The sequence below is a fragment of the Anoplophora glabripennis genome, unplaced genomic scaffold (assembly GCF_000390285.2).
Source record: "Anoplophora glabripennis isolate ALB-LARVAE unplaced genomic scaffold, Agla_2.0 scaffold321, whole genome shotgun sequence".
In the NCBI taxonomy this organism is placed as follows: domain Eukaryota; kingdom Metazoa; phylum Arthropoda; class Insecta; order Coleoptera; family Cerambycidae; genus Anoplophora; species Anoplophora glabripennis.
The window spans coordinates 377,263-399,540 of record NW_019416407.1 but is presented as its reverse complement, the minus strand read 5'-3'; the positions used below and the strand labels follow the sequence as shown (position 1 = coordinate 399,540).

At 30.9% G+C, this 22,278-nt stretch overlaps 1 protein-coding gene across 5 annotated transcripts in view; it reads left to right on the top strand.

Annotated features, from left to right (window-relative positions):
- The window catches only part of LOC108912850, an 88,781-nt gene that overhangs the window by 20,303 nt on the left and 46,200 nt on the right, over positions 1 to 22,278 (top strand). For 4 of the 5 annotated variants that reach the window (XM_018718254.1, XM_018718253.1, XM_018718251.1 and 1 more), the window contains exon 3: positions 1,737 to 1,896. In XM_018718254.1, the coding sequence (XP_018573770.1) occupies positions 1,737 to 1,896 (160 nt within the window). Of the gene's footprint in view, positions 1 to 1,736; positions 1,897 to 5,940; positions 6,099 to 22,278 lie in introns of those variants that run through there. The other variant, XM_018718261.1, reaches the window with a different exon arrangement.

The following is a 22,278-nucleotide window of genomic DNA, read 5'->3' as shown; positions in this document are numbered from 1 at the left end:
AGACTGGTTGATTTTTATTTTTTAACCTTTTCATAATTTTGTAAAATTTTACGTTTAATTATTGTTTGGATTACAGTGATATGATGATTTTTTTTAATGACAATCCCTAGCTTTCTCATCAGAATTCAATAGAGCCCGCTTTCTTAAACAAGAATCATCTTACGTCGTAAGTGGGGCAATAGAGTAGGGTTATCAGTTTTAGATAATGACCTCATTTTAACTGAAGAAAATGTTACAAAAAGACGTTTAAAAACACATTCTAATGGTAGGCCTGTCCCCATAGAGCTTAGCCTGAGAGCAACAAGGGTAGGTCAAAGATTCCTATCTAAAGGATGTCAAAGGTAATTCTGTAACAAGCAGTTATTATAACGTAACCTTAAAATATTTAAATTTTTGGAAAAAATGTGCCTACCCATATCTCCTGCATTTCTTGACCGATTGCTATTTCAATTGTTTTTTTACCTGAAAAGATTGGCTTAAATTTTGTGTATTTCTTTGTGGGACACCCTGTATTGTTAACCGTGTATATTTCAATTTCTATTTTCAGTATTTTTCCTTGAACTTCCTTAGAATGTTTTTTCTGGAAATTTAGTTCGAATTTTTTAGTATTTGTTTTTGTGTTACGTTTCATTGAAACTTATGTGAAACAGCAAAATGTTTTATACTTTTAGAGCTCGATTTTTTAGAGGAATTAAAATGATAAATCAGATATACAGGGCGTTTTGATAAAACCACCAAAGGCTGATAGAACATCAAGAAATTAGATTTTTTCCTATGGATCATGGGCCTACCATCTTTTGTTTTGGAGACACAGGGCCGTCAACGATTATTTTTTATATAATAAAGGGTGATATATCTACAGTCCATAAGAAAAAATAGTCTTGTGTTATATAAGGTTCTATATAATATTCGAGATAATATTTCCTTTTTGCCACCACTTATATGGCAATGGGTTACCTACTTTAACAACAAAAAAGTGAATATCTCCTGTAACAAATAAAATAAATCAACAATGTTATTTAGCAGTTGAATTTGCCTTGAAATTCGAGCTGAAGAACGCATTTCTTCCATCCTTTTTCTTAGAAATTCTATCAAATTTGATTCACTCTGTACCTAATCGTAGCACGAAATTTACATAAGGATTTAGGTTTCTATTAACTAAATTGAGGTGAAGCAAGGTAAAGCGAGATAAAAATCACGCCAGAACAAATTAAGCCTTTAGCCAAAACTGGGCATTGATTTAAATTACAAATTATGCACAGTACAAAAAAGGTTCTATATTTATTGAGTGGGCAGAAGGAATAATTGCTACCAATTAATTCAGCATTAACAATGTGGGACTATGGTCAGGCTTCACCGAGTACAATGTTGTACGTAGATTAACAAGGTAATACATTTTCGGAGCGGATTCCACATGGAAAATGAAGTATTTAAAAGGTAATGGCTCTTTCACGTATTTTTTCAGCGCATATTGTTCGTAAAATGACGATATAATGAACGGTTATATCTGCAATAGATTTTCAAAAATTGGCTTTGTAAACTATGAATGATAATGAATAATTACAATAATATTTGAATATTATGAGTGTGGCATTGTTATTTTTGTTGTTTTCCAGTTATGAATACTTTTTTACTTAAAATCTCTATAATAGTAAGAGATATATCCAAGATAATACTTAACATTTAATGTTAATTTTTAGTTCTGAATTTTGGGGAAATATCGTTTTTCTTTTCAGAAAACCCTGTTGATGGTTCAGCAACATAGCGTTCGTCAAAATCTGATTATTCCTTCTAACGAATCTGGCAACAACAGCGCTCTAGAATATGACGCCCCACCACTACCTCCAAGATCCGCTGTTATTTTTTCCTCCATGTCCTCAGCACCAAAAATACAAGGTATGTATACAGTTAAATACCAAACTATGATTTCTCCTTGCGTCATAAATTCTTAGAGTTGATACATCCCTTGCGGTATTTCCATTGATCAGACTATTGTGACCCGTGATTGGGACTGTTGTTTTATTTTGACGTAGGTAGTGTCTTACAAAATTAACAAAAGCTTTTTGCCACTTTCACTGTCCAAACAATAAACAATTGAATGCTACTTGACCTAATTTCTTCAATAATACAAGTATTTTAAAGCGCATCTATATATAGTTTTCTGACTGCAATCTTCAGTTATTAATGTTGAGAATATGAATTTAAAACGCTGAACTAATTGGAGTATGTTCATGTAGGTGGCGTTTTTTTTAAATGATGAATTTGCGTATGTCTAGAACTTATTGTCGTTTTGGTTTTGAATTTGTATCGAAACCCCTGATATTGTATTACAAAGATTGATTTTCCTGCAGTTAAAAAAACTTTTGAATGCTTTCAGCTAGAAAACATCTTAATAGTACTTACCTATATTTCTTTACCATAAAGTTTAGTACTTCATATGTTTATCAATTTTAGTATCCTATTCACAAAACTTGCTGACTTAAATGAATTGACACATATTTTGTTCAATAACAAAACATCCAGAAGAATAATTTATCTGCTTTGTGCTTCCCCTCAAGGACACCATTGTTATTACTTCTATACTTCCTATTTGTAATAATAAGGAATTCCATTGGTAGGAATTTGATTTGAAGGTTGCCCTATAATCGCCGATGTCAAAATGAAATGTATTCAGCGGTTCGTGTAGTTTTTTGTATAACTAAAGAATTATAACATTTTCTGCTCCGGTAGAAATGAACAAACACGTTACCAAAAAATGCTGCAACTTTAGCTAAGGCAATTTGTTAACTGTCCCTGAGCTGTGACGGGCAAACCGCAAACAATTACTTTTATTTATTTAAATACAAACAAAAAAGGCAAAACAGTCTTCAGTCGTATATTTGATTATAATATTATAATAGCACACCTCACTTTATATGCTTATAACACAGAGATTTAAAAGATATAAAACATCTATAAAATCTTTTATGTTTATTTAAATATCTTTTATGTTATCTATAATCTGCGTTGTTTAATAAAATGGCTACCTTGACGTGAAACAGACTTTTTCCTTAAACACTTGCAATGTCGCCTAAAGTTTTTGCGTATTTTATGGAGTCTTTAATATTTGAATCATGAACTATTACGATTGAATCGAAAATTGTTCAGTACTTACTCTTTAGGTGGTCTTCAATTATATCCCATGAATTATATTACCATACTTACTGTTTCAGTCAATACCTTAGGGTCAGATAATTTGAATTTGGGATTACTTAGTTTATTTACATTATAAACAGAGACCCATACGTCGTCAGAGTTGATGTATTTAATTATTGGTCAAGTTCAACTCTTAATAGACTTTGTTCCTTTGAAAGAGTCAAATTTCTATCAGATTCATAAATTTAATCATGTCAATTTCAGTTTTCGACATATTTGTCTTTATCAGGAAAAACTTCAAAAAAAAACAATGTTTAAAATGTAATAGTTATGTAGAAAATTATTAAACTCCACAGAAAATGATCTGATTCTGATAAAAGTTGTTTAATATTTCATGTTGTAAATAAATGTGTCCAAATACTCCAATATATTACTTTTTACCGAAAATCTTTCAATTATTGTATGTCAATGTCTTTGGTGTAAATATTTCATTCACTTTTAACTGACCAACCAATTAGTTACGTTTGTATAATTACGTTTTTTCTTGTGTGTCACCATTTCCTTTCAATCTAGATGATCATTCCTCTCAACTGCAAAGGAATTTCGTTAGACACGGAAAAAATTGAAGCACGAAATCTGTGGAGCGTAGCCGCTGCGTATCTAAATAAAAAATAAATGGTCTTCTATGGTGTGTAACTGGATACGTGATTACTCTGTTGAGTAACGAAATTGATTGATTACACTTCGTTAGTAAAGCGATAGTAATGCGAACGTTTTGATTATATTATAAGCTAGGCGGCCGTGAACGAAACTGAAGAAAAAATAAATGAACGCGATGAGATTCGGATCACCAAGGTGATACGCGATATTATCACATCGCTGTTCCGCGACGCTTCAGAAGGTCGCAAGCTCAAAATTAATGAAGAAAGGATTTGTGGGTACAGAGCTACAAGTATTGACTGTAAAAGCAATAAATATCTTTACATGCTGACAAATGCAATATGACGGCGTATTTTTTGTACCATTAAATACTAGGACTATAATACTAAGACTGTATGGAAAAATTTATATTAACTTTGAACTAAACTAATTACACAGGCCCACAAACAGAAATCGAAAAGTTCTTTTTCCCAGACTATCTCCATCACGTCTACATCAAGGTTAAATGAAGGTCAATCACATTAACTCGAATGATAAAATTTTTTTGACCCGGGATTTTGAAAGGGCGGAAAATTTTTCGTCCGAATACCCTTCGACCTGTTGGTCAAACCGACTTCTGAAAATCATGTGCAGGTCATCTAGAGGTCAAATCCGTTGATCTCTCGCCTGATATCTTAGATAGGAATGTGTCTCGAACCAGTTGACCCATATGTCTTTAGAGTCTTTCATCACGATCTCGGTGTCTATATGACCCCATCACGTCTAAGTCAAGGACAAATGAAGGTCAAACACATTAATGATACAATTTTTTTGACCTCAGATTCTGAAAGAGCGAAGAAACAGGTCGAAGCGTATTCGAATGTGAAATTTTCCGCTGTTTCAGAATCCAGGGTCAAAAAAATTGTATCATTCCAGTTAACGTGTTTGACCTTTATTAGACGTTGATGTAGACGTAATGGGGTCATATGGGCTCCGGGATCGTGATCAGCGACCCCAAAAACATAATGGTGACTAAGTCTGGGAAAAAGGACTTTTCGATTTCTGTTTGTGGCACTCTGTTATTATTGCAATGTTTTTCGTAAGGGAAGATAAGGAATTGAAAAGGATAGAAAATGGTAGGTAAGAGTAGTGAGCTCGTTTATTAATGATGTTGAATATTTGTTTACGTTATTTGTGAGCAGCCACTAAATATGCACAATCAAAAGCGAATGTGATACTATTTTTATATGTATACCAATCATTTAATCAGATCTAAACATTTACGTACTATTCTTGACATCTATTCGAGCTAACTCCAAATGTGCGAGCTAATCCCTCAGCACCAGGTTAACTTATTAACATCAAATGTCACTAAATTTCTTAATAACTGGCTAATCAATAATACAGATTGGCCCCAGCTAGTATATTTTTTTGCCACTCAGTTCCAGATAGGTAGAATATGTTTAGAATTTAACTATCATAAAAACAATTTCACAAAATACTACAAATACTTAGTCCATTTGCAAAATTTTGTCCATTTAATTTCGTGCATAAAGTTAATGAAGGAACCCTTGTCTATTCCGTTATTTTCTTAATATTATTGCTTGTGTCATAGTAATTATATGCATTATATCTACTTTACGTAAGTTTCATATTGAAAAAATGCCGTTTCTCACTGACAATGAATAGAAAAAGACTGGTGTCATTACAGTTCGCAAACGTAGAGCATTATTAAAATATCATTACAGAGATACGTAAATCTACGATCGCTGAAAGAACTAAATTAGTTTTTTCTGTTTGGATCGGTGGCTGAGGCTTGGTATGATAATTCAACCAGTCAGAAACCGGATTAATGTAAACACCGATAAGCATTAATCTGATGAAAGTGAAGCGAAAAATCGCGAAACGATAACGCAGAATTCTTTACCAAAAACAAAAAAAATTGTGGAACCAGAAAGGAGGTAAATTGTTTCTTTCTCCGGGCAAAAGACTGCATCGCTATTGTACCTATATATGCGTGTATACCGCTAGTACGGTGTAGACCATTTAACCGTGGATCTAGTCAACCGATAGGAACCGAAGGTATCCGATTTACTTACCTGTTCAGTATTTCGTTATTAATTCACGACCTACCTGTTAACGTCGCTCCAAAGCAAGGTGTAAAAGGCGGTTTTCAAGTACTTTTGTGGTGTTTCTTTTGTTGGCACATGTGTTTGTTGATGCTCTAACAGTAATATCATAGTTCGTCTGTGTTTTCGTGAACGAGTAACTGTTAAAATATTGGAACGTTTCAAAACTGGATTATACTTTTTGCAGCAACACCGGTAAGTAAGCAAGAGTCATGTTGCATTTAAACGTCCAACAAATTTCCCTTGTTTAAACATAGACCGTTTGAATTTTTTACTACAGAGTTATGTGATCAGTGCTCGTCCTTAAATGTGTTATAAAACAAAGAATTTTATTTAAAGTGGCACAGCTTCTTAAAGATGTCTTTGTTTCCTCAAATCTCGAGGGCAATAATTCTAGTTTATTATTACGTAATTATGGGAGATGAATATATTATTCAGGATACACTAGTTGTATGCTGCTGAATTATATTCATATTAAGTCAACATCCTTTAATTAGTAAACAAAGAAGTTTCAATAAGTGAATGATAATTGTTAATGTCCGTAGTCGGTTGTATTCAAAGTTATTATGACTAAAACAATACATGTATATTTTTAAAGCTAAATATGTAGGTACCAATTTCTGTGGTTTATGAGGTGAATGACGTCGAACTAATATGTAGGCTGTATAACTACAACCATACACAAATGAAACAATTAAATGTAACCAATTAGTAAATTATGAAATAATTTTATCGACAAATAGGGTTACAAATTTTAAAGAACTAAAGAAAATTGTGTTTCTTCTTCTATGAAAGAATCTATAAGTGACACGAAATTTAATTCTTTTATATAAAAAATCATGTTCATGAAAATCTTCTACTTCAGTTAACTTCTACTTGATTATCTGTTTATTTAGATATTTTGCAACCTGAAAAAACAATTTTAATTAATAAATTCAGCCAAATGTATCCGTAAAGGGATGTTTTTATGAAAATGTTTCCCCAATCAAAAATCTTACAGTGAAAAGAACATAATTAAAAAAGCAAATGTTGATTTTAAAAATTTTTCATGCTGCCAAAGTACTCAAATAAACAGACACTATTTGTCATAAGAAAAATATAAGATAAATTTCTTCAGTAGAAATACAGGGAGATTCACCTAATGAGACATTTTATTGAATGTAATATTAACTTTTTAGCTTTAAACAGTCGCGTACTACTGGAGGTTCCGCCCCATTTTCCCCAAGAAAAAAATACGCCACTTTAGTGATTTTAGTGACTGTATAGTTAGTAATGACTAATTAAAATTTTAATATAAAGTTAATTAGAGTTTAAAATATTACTAAGAATGTATGAGTTGTTTATGAAACATCCATCAATAAGCTTTGACATAAGCCTACTTTGAGAAAAGTCACTTATTTTATACACCGTAATATTGTAATAGTTTAATTAAAAATCTTTTTTCTCGAGAACCGTCCACATTAGGAAGTTCTAACAAGAGTACATTATTTTTAGAAAATAAAATTGTACATTAGAAATTGGAGCCCGAATGGTAAAAAACCTAACCTTTAAAAGAATTAAGACTGTAATAGGAATGTAGCATAACTAGCGCCCTCTATGAAATATCCAAAAAATAATTAGACCAGCGTATTTGGTATCCTTAAAAACCCCGGAATACAAAATTTCATAAAAATATTTCGCACCGTTTGAAAATATACGTAAAAATTCTATTTAAGAAATTTTATTTTGTCGCTCTGTATCTCGAAAACAAGAGGTGATAGACATAAGTATAGTTCATAAAACAAAAAATTATTATTTTTTATCGTACTATCACCGCCTGTATTTACGGGAGGTCTTTCTGAAACAGCCTGTATATGCCGGCATAAAATTCTTTAAGAATATTCTAAAGTTGAGATTCTATTAAATGATACTAAAATTTTGTATCCAGTGTATTTACCATGCACAGCAATCTTTGTGTCAGAAAATTTCAACCTCAAACTATTATTTTTATTATTATTAATACTATTCCTTGACATTTTAAACTGTATTTTGTTTAGAATGAATTCCAGAAGAATTTCAGTTCAACATTCTTGCCTTTGAAAAAACTTTGTTAATATCTTTATATAACTTTTAAATCTGGAAGGTATTTCAGATGCGGTAACTTTTTCATTAATGACATTAAGGATTTCATGTACTTTTTGCTTTGTACTCCAAATTGTTTCAATTTGGCTTTCACCACTTTTGCTGATACCACTTTCCAATTAAGTTATCAAAGCTTTTCCAAACTTTATAACTGAACAGTTAGAAGCCCCTTTCAACAAAGGATTACGAATATTTTTACGACCATGCTACAGAAACATCCAAACCGAAAGAAAATGTGTATTCGCATTCATAATAATTATTTAAATACATTAAGATTTTTGAAACAAGCTTTTTAAAAAATATAATTAGCGCAGTTCTCAAATATCTACATAAACAGCGAAAGGACGTTCTAAGAATTACAAATATTTAATAAGACTCATTATCGCCTTTGCATGTTAAATGCATTCGCAAAGAAACGACCACAACATTAGTGGGTATATCCAATTTCATCCTTTACAGCTTGTCTTTAGTGTTAGATTTGTGGTTTTCCAACACATCTCTATCATCTTTTACGATTTCCGCTTTTTTAAAGATATATTGCCGGTCGAGCACAAATCAGGTTTATGCGAGTAAATTTGCGAAAAGCAAGCAATATCGGGGTGTGGAAATGACATATTTTTTAAATGCCTTCAATCACTTACATCAAGCCCAAATTTGTACTGCTTTCAAAGCAATCTAGCTTTAATATTTACTTACAGGTATTTTATACAAAAGGTTATTAAATATTATCCATTAAATACTCATAAATTCAACTCATTTACTTTTACAGTAAAACGATTTCAAATTAGAGAATATTACGCTTCTGATATAGTTTTACTAAATTATAATTATGAGTCAGATGGATAACATCTAATCAATTAAATATCACAAATATCTAATATATTTAACTGTTCTTTGTCCATTAGATTTATTTCTTTAATGGTTTTGTTCCTCATTTAAAACTGAGTGTACCTGTTACAAATAACTGGATTTAAATTGGACTTAAATGATGTTTTGACAACTGAAACAGGATATATAGCTTTAATTCTTTCATCCTAAAAGCATTATGGACCTAATTAGTATATGTGTTATCGTAAATCATAATTTTTGTTAATATTTGGAAATTTTCTCATTATTTCTATGCTTTGAATGAATGAATTCTGATGTATGTTTAAATAATTTACTAATGTTTCAAATTCTGTTCTGTTTTCTGTAAAAGATTAATGATTTTCAGTAACTACACGTTGAAACATCATCTCAAACAAAAAGTTGTACAGCTACCAACATAAAATATTGTGCACTGACAACACCACATAAATTATTTAGAAAGTCTAATGGATTATCTTGTTAGGTTAATGATTTTAAGCCTGTGCAACGACACTTAACTGCTTCGAAGCAATTTTATTGCAATTAAAACGCGACAGCTCCCAAATCAACAGATGACTGTAATTGCACTCATTATTTTTTTATCTGCAACAAGTTGCGTTGCAACTTAAGAAAACAAGAACAACTAAAAGACGCTTTCTCACAACTAAAATACATTTTTTTTATATATATAGCTACAAACCACAGCGAATGGGGTACAGAAAAATAATTTATCTTAAATCTTCGATATTAATGAGAGATAAATTGATAACGTATAGGTAACAATAAATATTTCATTAATAATTTAGCGATTCAGCACTTCGATAAAACCAGGAACGTGAGAAAACCTGGTGGCATTAAAAGTGGCGTTTCCTCTTTTTGCGGCAAGCTGTCTAGATAAAACTACAGTCCAGCAAACTGACGCAGGAAGAGTCTTTTTACAAGCGTGTAAAATATTCTCATTCCTACCAGGCAATGTGTGGACTGTTCTCTGTAAATATCGTTCTGTGAGGCCTTGCCTACTGTACTGTAGTCTGTCCTGCTTGTAATTAATTGATTGATACTGAAAAAACAAGTGTTTTCTAAATAGTTGTTCATACAGCTTTACCAAATTCATCGCACCCGCAAGCTTTGAAATCCTTCTTATAAAAAAACTATACTTATCAGATCTAAGAAAAACTTTTGCAAGGAAGATACCTTCCCTACTATTAAGGTCTTCTGTCTTTGTCATTATTTCTGGGGACTTTCTTCTTGACTTCTTCACCGAAAAGATGAGTTTGGTTAAGTTTTGTTACTTAACCAAACTGATCAAAATAAGCGGAATCTGGATGGAGAATGAAATTAATGTCCTGAAATCAAGTGAAAAATCAATTTAGTACTAGGAAACTCGCCTGAAATGATATATTTGCCGACTAACAAAGTTGTTTTGTTGTGAATGGCAAAACCAAGAAGATATTCAAAACTAATGAAATTTTGAGAACACTAATATAATGAAAGAAATATTCATTTCGTTTGATCTTGACGCAACAATATTATAGAAAAACTGATGTCCACGAGCAGGATTTTCATTCAGATTTTATAAAAAATAATACGCAACTATTTGGATATTTATTAATTCACACTCAAATAATAAATATGAATAAATTTCCACGTCACTTTTTATTATGGAGATCTTCGCCAATAGCTATTATAGCCGTAAATTTAAAAATTATATTAATAATAATATCAGAACTTTAAAATTGTATTTACAATAAAATTAAGTAACAGAAAAAAAACAAAGTGATATATTTACCTAAACAAGTAAATATTGGGAAAAACTTTATATTACAGAAATTACTCAAAATTTAATGATATTTCACATGAACTGCCTTTCCTCGTTTCAGGGATCAAACATTTTTTAGTATCGCCACGCCATCTATACAGAAAGATTTGAACTAACAATTTTAACTACAATTTGAACCTATTCGAGAGACCTAACAACCCCAGTTTCCGGAACTAAAATAAATGTCTTCATTTCGGAGATATTAGCAGCGGGAGAGCCAAATTTTACAGTAAAGCCCGGTCTCAGTTGTTGCTTTATTCGACGAGCCGCCACTGCTTCAAACTCGTTTAATGCAAACAATATCCCTAGCACTATTTTTAAAAGCTTTTCCATAAAGCATTATTAAACTGACATACAAACAAAAGTAAACATCGACTTTTAATACCAATCCAAGGAAAACTACGTATTAATATGCCTTAAATTTCGTCAGTAATGTGCTAAAAAACAGGCTTGCTTTCCCTATAGGGAATTCAAAGCAAACATATACTTAAAATACAGGTATTAGAAGACGATGGAATGTCATAGAATTGTATCGATTTCATAGCTAAAAAGTAGGCAACCAACTTTGCAAGTGCTGTCTCCTACTACTACATTACAGAATTTCAAAGTGATCTAGGAAACACAGTAGCTTTAAAAAATTATCACTTGTAATCAATAAGTGAAAGGTGTGAATTATTCGCAAAATATATTTATGCAGGAAGTATTTCATGAAAGAGGATTAGTACTGTTTCTCTTCTCTCGTTCTGGTTTCTGTTTCGCATTTCCATTACTTGATTGTTGTTTACGACAAGCGTATATTCATACAAATTAATTAATTACTTGAGAAAGGCCATCGATGAGTGTATGCGACAATGATATTAATAAATTGTTTCAGCGTATGTCACTTGCGAACAAAATAATATACTTTGGCTGCAAAGTTTACATTATATTATTTATTTTGAAGAACGATATATTTCATCTAAACTAATTAATTAGTAACTGGAAAAGTGACAGCTGGCATAAGAAACCCATTAAAATTCCTTTACATTTTTAAACACAAAGACCTGTATCAGCCAAATTCTTAGATCACGAAAAGGAGAATATAATCTTGCAATTTTAATCCATACTATTATTAATTATATGAGTAAGACAATGTTATTATGTATTTCATCACAATATGACACTTCTACGAACTACTATGTATACATACTCTTTAAGTTGTCCCTTATGTGTCGTCAGTTTTTCAAACACCTTGCACCGATAACCGTTGTTCTTTGAAAAGTACCGTAAGATGGGACCTGAGGGATTTGGCCTAAGTCCCAACTTGAGAAGTTTTTATATAACGTTACGCACAAATCTATTGAATCCTAGCACCCAGCTGATGCTGTATCGGCGGCATTTGCATTAGAAATAGGACTTCGAAATCTGTACATGGCAAGGCATTTAGATATATATTTATTTTGTCATTTGTGCGTTGACAGTTTTCGCTACGATCGTATAAAGAAAAGAGAGAAATTTTTAAACGACCGGACTACATTGCTTCATAATACTTGTTGACATGCAAAGCTCCAATAAATAGAACCAGTGGCGTCGATCTTACAGCGATTGGAAAGGCTTTAATTTAACGGAAAAGTCTCAGTGTGAATAGGAAATTTGGTTGTAGATGTTGTGTTTAAGGAAAATTATGTCTGAGATGACATATCCTTGTTGTTAACAATGAAATTCTGGTAACACACTTTTTTAATCACTTCTCTATAATATTTTATCAAGGAAAATAGTTGGAACGAATATTATCATACTTCAGTTCAGTATTAATAGGGCCTGTACTTTTACACATCCTATCGGGAACATTTTTATTAACTTGTGCTGTGTAGAATTTTTCCGATGTGTCAGATGATGTAGTATATTAGTATCTACGATTTTTTTATTTTATTTATAAAATTACAGTAAGAATTCATGGTAATATTAACACAGAACGGGAATATAAAAAAAACTGTTCTAATTGCTCTGTTATTATCGCTTAAGCTGAGTAAAAAAATAGCTTATTTAGAATCTCATTGTTAATTGAAATGTTGAAGAGTATGACAAAAAAATGTATGGCTTGTGTCACTATTGCATGCACCTTTATTATTCGAGATACTAGAAAAAATAGGTGAAAACAAAGAGAACTATTTGAAGGGGCCACAAAAGAACAAGGATTTTCCAAGTACGGTCCAGAAATTTTAGGAATTTCACATTCTTTTCCACAGATAGTTCAAGAGCTACAGCCAAAGTAGGTTTTAGTAAAAAATCTTCCTGTACATCCCCAAATTTTGACAGAACTTTTTTTTTCACCCATGACAATTAATGTGGGTCATTACATTTAAAAAAAAAAGTTTTTCAACTCGTAAGATTATTAAATGTAGGTCTCAGTATTTCCGAGTCTGAATAAGGTACACGTTTTGAAACTGTATTAAAAACATAATAATTACAAATCCAACAGTACAAAAATAAAAGACGCCGACTAATCAATCATAACGCAATGAAAACCCAGTATCAACAGCAACGCTTAAGTGAGGCTACAACTTGCGTTGATTAATGCTTATGCTGGACTAGAAGAACCCGCCACTGAGACTGTAAAAATTCGTAGAACTTGAACTGCAATGATACTACATTCCTCCGGAGGAAATGGCGTCTAAAGACCCTAGTGCCTTTTTTTTCACCGCGAGCGAGATAAGATCTTGAAAATTGTACGCTTACCATTCTCTTTCAGCATTGCATCGTCGACATAATTCTCAATAAATCCGTTCGAGTGTTATTTACATCTGTAATTGCTTATTTGTACGGGTAGTTGCCAGGAAATATGTCACTTAACCGCATATTAAAAGCAAGGTGAAACTGATTTAATGCGAGTTATGGATAAACGGTACAAAAGGACGAATTTGAAATGCGAAACACGAAATAAAAACGTTGTTTTTCCTTGATTTGGAGCAATTCGATTAATTCAGAGTTGGTAGAGAAATGTTTTCGGTTTCGTCATGTTGTAATTATTGACTATTTCACTAGCTTAGTACCCAAAAATTTTAAGAAACTGTCTACTTTCAAATATAGGATGCTATTATGTCTATAGGGTGATTCATATTTTATTTTTTTTTTTACTAAAGACTTTAAATAAATTAAAAGTCAGTTGACTGTATAACATAATAGTAATTATAAGTACGCTTTAATATAAAATTTTTCTATCCAGGAAAAAATGGTGAAAACCAAAGTTATCGGAAATTTTATTTATTTTTGTTGCGATTTCAAACCCTGTATATTTGTAATATAAAAGTTTTAGCTTTTCTTATGAATTTTTATAACACAGTACTAGAAAAAACAATTGAATAATGCAAATCACTAAATTACAGAAAAAATTTTTTTAATGGAACAGTGCATGCTTAGCTTCGTTAAATTGTTCTCTTTTCAAAAATATATATTATGCATCAATAATAATGGCCATTTGTGTTTTAGTTGTTTTTTATTAATTAGGTATTAAAACTCTGTTAAAATTAGTTTTATTTTATCATAAAATAAACGGATAACTTCAAATTTTTCGTTCTCACTAAACATTATTTCTTTGTTGAAAGAGTTTGTTATCGGAAATAGCTAAATAACAAATAAACTTCTGTCAAAGTCATTTGTTTGTCCCGCGTGCCTCCTCCATAGGCACATTCATAAAAAAAGCTAAAACTTTTGTACTAAAAACTTTTTTGTAATTTCAATAATAAACTCACAATAAGTTGTCAGATTATAGTGACTAACTCTGTACATGTCATATAACAGTTTTGTCAGTTTGCACAAACAATATTTTGGTTTATTTAGTGATTCTGCCCATAGAAGATTGCCATGGGACAATTGCTAGTGAAAGTAGTATTTTTTTGGTGTGAGATATTTCTGGTTGGGTGACAGAATAACTTAATTAAATAGAAAGAGATGTAAAAATTTAATTATACCCTCCTTGATTTTATAATAGGAACACCCTGTATATGAGAGTTTCTAACGGTGCTACCTGTAGACAAATAAAGACTTTCACACGCGGTCGCTCCTTTGTCGCGTATTTACGCGAGACTCCGTTAATGTGGACTATTGAGGCTGTTGAGCAAAGCAGTATCGATTTCTACTCTATAATATGCCAGTGACAGAGCTGGATATTAGTTCTATATAAAGAAAAATATATGAATTAACCATTACACTAACTAACGATACTACAAGGAAACAGAATCACGTCTTAATGATGTGGTGTTGTCCAGTATGTCTTTCAAATAAATTTGCCAGACTTTCGATTCAAGGCGATATGCAAAGGAAACGGTTAGAGTATATATACCTAATATGCATACCACCTACATATGTAGTTGCAAAAGTACAGATTTACATTTCTGCGTTTCAATGAATAAATTGCCTTTATTTGTTTAAAACAAAACAACTATAATCGTTTATTAATTGCTGTTGTTAAAATAGATTTCAAAGAGATTCTTATTCTAAGATCTTTTCCTGTGTGGGAAGGTCAGTCATGAGTTAAATTTTAACAGAATTTCCTTTCCTTTCACATTCACTCTCTTTGGGTTTTGATCTTCTTTATACATTATTCTTTGATTTTTAATTAGACAGAAGTAAATTTATGACATGCTAACTACTAGCACATCTTCCTGCAGCCTTCATCTTATTTCTTCATCGGTTCGAGAAATCTAAAGTATCTTTCTTTTTCGTCTTTATTATCTCTATTTGTTTTTCTTTACTTATGAATATTTAGGTAAATATAAAGTATGTATGCGCAATCAATTATTTATAATTTTTTACACACGTACGCATGTGTATGCATTAACAATGTCCAGATTCTTAAACTACTTCTATTATTATGTAACGCTTGGGGAAAATCATCAATTTCGTTTAAAACTTTTATTCCTTCTGCTGTTTATCAGCCATTTAGGGCGTGAAATATGTCAACATGTTTACGTTCTGTAATATGATTAACGGTGTAGGTGGATTTACCTTTACGCTGTCTCATTCACATTTCTGTTATATAATCCTTATCCCAATACCAGAACTGAATAACCATTCGGTTAAACGAGAATAATTCTCTAATTAATATATTCCCAATAAATTATTGGAAGCCGGCAACTAATTTTTTTTGTGGTCTTAAATATCTGTGGATCTGGTAATTAAGAGAAACAAATTATCTCTCAATTTTGTTGCGATGATATATAGCTTCAGTTTGATAATAAATAAAACCGAAATATAAATAATGAACCAAAATGATGATTTAAATTTGTATAGATATGACTGAAATAATTATGTTATAACTAATAGAAAAAGAAGCAAAATTTATTAAATTTCCAGGTACAAAGCGAAGTGCAACATACTTTCTTAAAAATGTTTCAATCCATTCTATTGTTTCAATAATCCATCCATCATGCAGTGATCGAGAAAACCAGTTTGTTTGTTTTAAATTTCACATTCATTATCTTACCTATTAAAAATCTGGGTTAGCTTTCTTTTAATGAGATGATATCTGACTTCATAATTTATTGCTCATGTGATTTTTCAAGGTCAAAATAAAAATTAATTTCTATTCTGCCTTTCAATTACTGCGGCTGTACAAATACGATTTCTGTTCAGAAAATATCAGAACTTTAGTACGGCCTTTAAAATCTGTGACGAATTTGCTTTGACTAATAGTCTGAAAACGGTTTTAACAATAATTTTAATTTCGAATATAAGAAAAAGATCGCACGGAGCCAAATCTGGCGAGTAAGGAGGGTGAGGGAGGAAAGTAATATGATTTCTGGCACAAGACTGAGGAATTGACAAAGTCGAGTGTGTGGGCGCATTGTCACGTGAACCTTGTAAAACGCCTTGATGATTCACTGTTTTATCTTTAGGCAAGAATTCAAAATACACAACAGATAGACTACATCTTCCATATTTAGAGACTAAATTCCTCAACATTGCAAATCATTTGGCTAAAACATAGGAACACCCTGTACTTATAAGTATTTTTTATTTCCATCTATAAAAGCAGTCCAATATTTTAAGTTCTTTTCCTGAATATTAAAAAATACATTTCTCTGCGTGGATTCAATCATTCTGAGGGTTATAATGTGTTTCTCCCTTTTGTCGTATATATTTATATTGAGGAAAATCACATCTGTTTACAGAAAGACGAGTGAGCAGACAAAATCTACATTTCACTCATACATATTAAATCAGGACATGTTAACATTACGAAATACATATTTGAATACTTGAAATAATAGGGAATAATGAACACCCCACAGACTTCCTGGTATTAAACATAAAGTTGCGTTACTCCTTGTATGAATAAATTTATCTATAATTGATATGACAGTTCCCTCTAATTGCCAGTAATTATTATTTATTTTCGTCTTGTGAAACCGTTAGGATAATTATTGTTTTCTCTCAGTTGACAAGACTGGGTGTTTTGTCGGAATGAGGAAAAATTTGTTCAGTGTCAAATGTAGCTTGTTCCAGAATTAATTACATATTTAAGATACCAATGACCTTAGTTCACACAATAGGGGATTAGGATGATGTGTCCAATCAGGCAGACAGAGCATGTCGAAGTCATTTATTACACTTGGAAATTGTCAATCAGGAGGCTCATCAAATCCTACCAACTCTGTATCCTATGACTCGTTTAAATCCACAAGAGCAAATACAAGCATATCATTTGGAGCATTGTACATTGAAATACAAAGATTTTAAAAGTGGAACCATAAAAAATGACCATATCAGTGATAGGAAATGACAAATTATTACAGTGAAGTTATAATTAATTTATTGTACAAGAAGAAATAAACTTTTCAGGTTTCATAAATTACTATAGTAGTAAATGAAGTCATATTTATTATTAATATTTCTAGAAGTAGTAATTATATTGTTTATACAACAAATAAGTTAACATTATCCTTATTATATTAATAATAATAATTAATTGAACATGTGAAAGTTAATGAGCATCCTCCAAATCCTACAAAGTACTTGAATTTCCTGGTTCGCAACGTAAAGTACATACATCTCGTTTTAGCACAGAATCTGTCGTGTGGACTGCGGGGAAACATTTTACGCCATTCAAAGTAGTTGTTACTGCTTGTTACACTCACACACCCTTTTGATAACATTGTGCAGATGATCGTTTAACATATACGTATGTGTACCTAACAAAGCTACAATTGTCAACATGCAAGAATATGTTTTATTGAATGAAACGAAGTGCTTGTTATCCTCGCGTTGAAATATTTCAGTTGCTCTGGATTGTTATATCTGTTTTTGTCACTCTTTAAAAGATACGTAAATTGTGCAAAAATTTATAAAAGTACCTATAGCAAAATTGAAAACATTCTAACACGTTTTATATTCACTGTATTCTGTTGTCTCAACTAAAGTAACATTTTCGGATTAAAAATGAACGCAATAAATTTGTGGCGCCTATCGTGGGGCTCGAATACACCATCCGAGATTACGAGTTTTATGCTCTATTTAATACTTTCTCTATATAATTTTTAATTTAATCTATCAAAGATACAATTTCTTCCAGAAAGAGTAAGTGCTAAAACTATAAAAAATATTCTTTTGCATCTTACCAATCATTGCAGTATTTAATAAATTTAATATTTATAGAACTCCCGAATGATGTTACTCCTGTGTATACCTAAGTCTAAAGAGCTCAAATAACCAATTTATAGATCAATATCAATCATTAATTATTTAAAGACACGTTTCATTAGTTATCTAGATAAAAATAACATTATTTCTCAATACCAATTTGACTTAAAAAAATTGCAGTATTGAAAAAGCAGTCACAGCACTTCTACAAATGATTGTTATTAATTTGAACTCTAATAAGAAAAATCTCTTACAGTATTTCTTAATCTCAATAAATTATTTATATGATTAATGGTATATCATAATAAATTATTAAACAGTCTGAAAACTGTGGACATTGACAAAATGTAATCCATTTAATCTATAGAATTAGATCAGTGATAATTAATAATGAAATTTTAGAAGAACTTTTGTTATTAATTTTACATACCACTTCTAACCTTCATAGAACAGAGATACATCGATTTTTTTTAAGTTCCTGGAATTGTTGCCACACAATCTGCATGAAGATTAAGCTACAAACTGACAGCATAATAATTTTATTTTCCTTCGGTTTTCCACACTGTATTTTTATACAGGGTGTTTCAGAAAGACCTCCCGTAAATTCAGGGGGTATGAACTGTGACTGTAATTAGTCATTACTAACTACAGTAACTAACAATCACTAAAATTTTGATATAAGGTTAATTAGAGTTTAAAATATTACTAAGAATGTATGCGTTGTTTATGAGACATCTATCAATAAGTTTTGACATAAGCCTACTATGAAAAAAGTCACTTATTTTCTTCACCGTAATATTGTAAGAGTTCAATTAAAAGCCTTTTTTCTCGAAAACTGTCCACATTAGGAAGTTCTATTTCATAAAAATATTTTGCACCGTTTGGAAATTTTCGTAAAAATTCTATTTAAATAATTTATTTTATTTTGTCGCTCTGTATCTCGAAAACAAGAGGAGATAAACATATAGTTCATAAGACAAAAAAATCTTATTTTTTGCCGTACTATCACCCCCTGAATTTACGGGATGTCTTTCCGAAACACCCTGTATAAATTTCATTATATTTTTGTTTATTAATATAATTTTACATAAGCAAAATAATCAAAAACAAGTGACATGGTCCCTCTTTGTCCTTTTGTATTTTTTGTATTTTATATGATCCTTTTGTATGCATAAATAGAAAAAATGGGTGCAGAATTAAAATATGTGTCTCTAAAACTTTTTACTTAATAAGAAAAAAAAACTATGAGAAATTTTAGACCAATTGTGCAGAAGCTTTAGAACTCAAAGTTTCATTCTAATTGACTGTAAACAAAAAAATATATTTCGCAAATATTGCAAAATCGTACTATACAATGGTGTTGCGAGCGAGAAAATAGTGATTATACACTAATAAATCACTAATTTGTAATAACAACGTTTGTTTCATAAATATTTATCGATAATATCTTAATTAAAGATAATTAATATAGACGCAATTCGTTATTAAATTATCGCTGATAGTAAACTGCGAAGTTAATTATCACATGCCATAACAGTATTTTTGTATCAAGCCGGTAATGATTACAGCAGTGAATGGTATCGGATGGATAGAGCACATGAAATCAGTGCATTATACCATTTCATTATTACGGTACACGTAATATATGGTTGCGTGTAAGCAGCTCTAAGTACGAGCGAGATAATAATTCCAACTTCATTGTCTAATGATCGGAGTCAGTCGTTACTCGCATTCATAAAACCGTTATTTATTCACCGAAAAGAACAGATTTTCGCCTCAGGTATAACATAATAATAACTTAATAGAACCGTTTTATTGTTAGCAGCACTATAAATCTAGATACATAATTTATATCTGCTTTTGTTTCTATAAATTGTAGATACCGTTTTTTCAGTTTAGTATAGGAGAAGAAAGAGCGAGTCGAGGCATAAATTTTATTGTATACTTTATTATTTTCGGTAATAAGTCATTTTTGACATTTAGCACGGTATCAAACCTTATTTTATTAGTAGTTTTTGTATCGTCATTCCTGGATTTAAAATGAAAATCGATGTTTTTAATGCTTTTTATAAGACAATGGTGTTTGTTTCAACAAATAGGTCAAAAATTCGTCATTTTTCGTTCTACGCGTTATTGTAAAAAAACTATTAATCTTAGCAAAAAATGTTCAACAGACGATTTGACCTAGAGAAACTCATCTTTAAAATGAGACTTTGTAAGTTAAAATTGCTTTATAAACAAAAAATTTATTGCAAAATTAAACGGAAACAGTGCTTTTTCTTTAATTGTATAACTTTTTAAATAATTAATAAAATCTTACCAAATTTTCCCAAAATGTGAGTTTTTATATCCTTAAGAGATGTGCAAAAGATGGGCTCGATCGGTCAAATAGTTTTTGCAAAATTCCATTTATTTATCCCATTTTTGCAAAAAAGGACCATTTTCAAATTACTATTCCGGGGGCAATAGGTCCGGAGTTAGCATTTTTTTTTTAAATCACAGAGCATTAAGATCTGAAATGTTAACATTTTGTAAATGAAGGTTTAAACTTTATGACCTGTTAATTTTAATTGAATTTGCCCATAATTGATCAATCCAGAGCCCGTCAAAGTAAGGGTACGCGGCAGTAGCCCTAAAGGTCCTCCGCCTGGTGGTGGAGGGATCTTCCCCTCAACCAGAAAAAAACTGACAATGTCAAATTTATAATATCTCAGCTTCCATGTTACGTCGAACCTTCTTTTTTTTTTAATTTGGGGTAGCTCGACGAAAAAATTATTTCTGGATTATTTCTACCCTTTAAACCATCCCCTACCCACAAAAATTTTGCATCTTTTTTATTTAAAATATTTTAGATAATAGTTCTCAATAAAAAAAAGTTGTCAAATTTATTTCAACCTATCAAAATTAATTTAACCCCCTCAGACCCCAAAAAAATCAATATTTTCATACTTTTTATATAATTATGGATTTTGCATATTGATTAAAGGATTGATTATTTTGTAAAATTATTATTAATATATTTATTTATAATTAGTATAAAAATATATAAAATATTTCCATAGATACTGACAGAAGAAATATATTTTTTAATCCCCTTGTTAATATTTCTACATATTCAAATAATTAAAAATATCAGTGTGATACCTAAGAGAACCCTGGTCTATGTATTTTTTTTTTAAATTAATTTCACATCCTCTTACAAAGAGCAGTTAACCACGAAAAAGGAAAAATCTCAGTTATTTTCGCGAGCAAATGGCGGCGTCAAACATTTAATCCAAAAACTGATCGCGTTAGAACTAAAAGCGTCTAATCGCCGCATCTCCTGTTTAATGGAAGCCTAACGAAATGAAACCGGAGTTTTTCTCCCGGGATGTCTCCCATTAAAAGTGATATATTAATTTTTAGCTGAGACATAAATAAAAAATTGCGACTGCCCTCGCTCGGGCAAATAATAAATGAGAGAAATCCGAGGATTTAAATTATTGTTGACAACTTTCCTTTAAAGCTTTAACACAACGGGGTCATGTTTTATTTGGCACACCTCGCAATTTTTTACCAAATCATATATCAATAAAATTTTGTTAAAGGTCAATATGATGCTCTTGCCAATTAATGTATTTAATTAAACTCAATTTAAAATAATCAGGGTGGTCCACTAGTGTAACAAAGTACGATAGCTCGCTTATTATTCGAGATACAAAATTTTTTTTTGGATAAAAGTTAGTTAAATAATAAATATTGCATCATTAATAAATATTGTATCATTAAATTATTCAAATGTACCGAGTAATATATGAACCTTCATTTTTGAACTTGTCATAAAATTCTGCGTATGATATAAATAGTTTTAAATGACCAAATTATTTGGAAGAGTTAGAAGGTATTTTGTTCTAGAAAATATTTTGACATTCCGTCAGTTCTCTAAAAAGTGTCGAAATTACAGATTTAGAATGGATTATTTCAAACAAC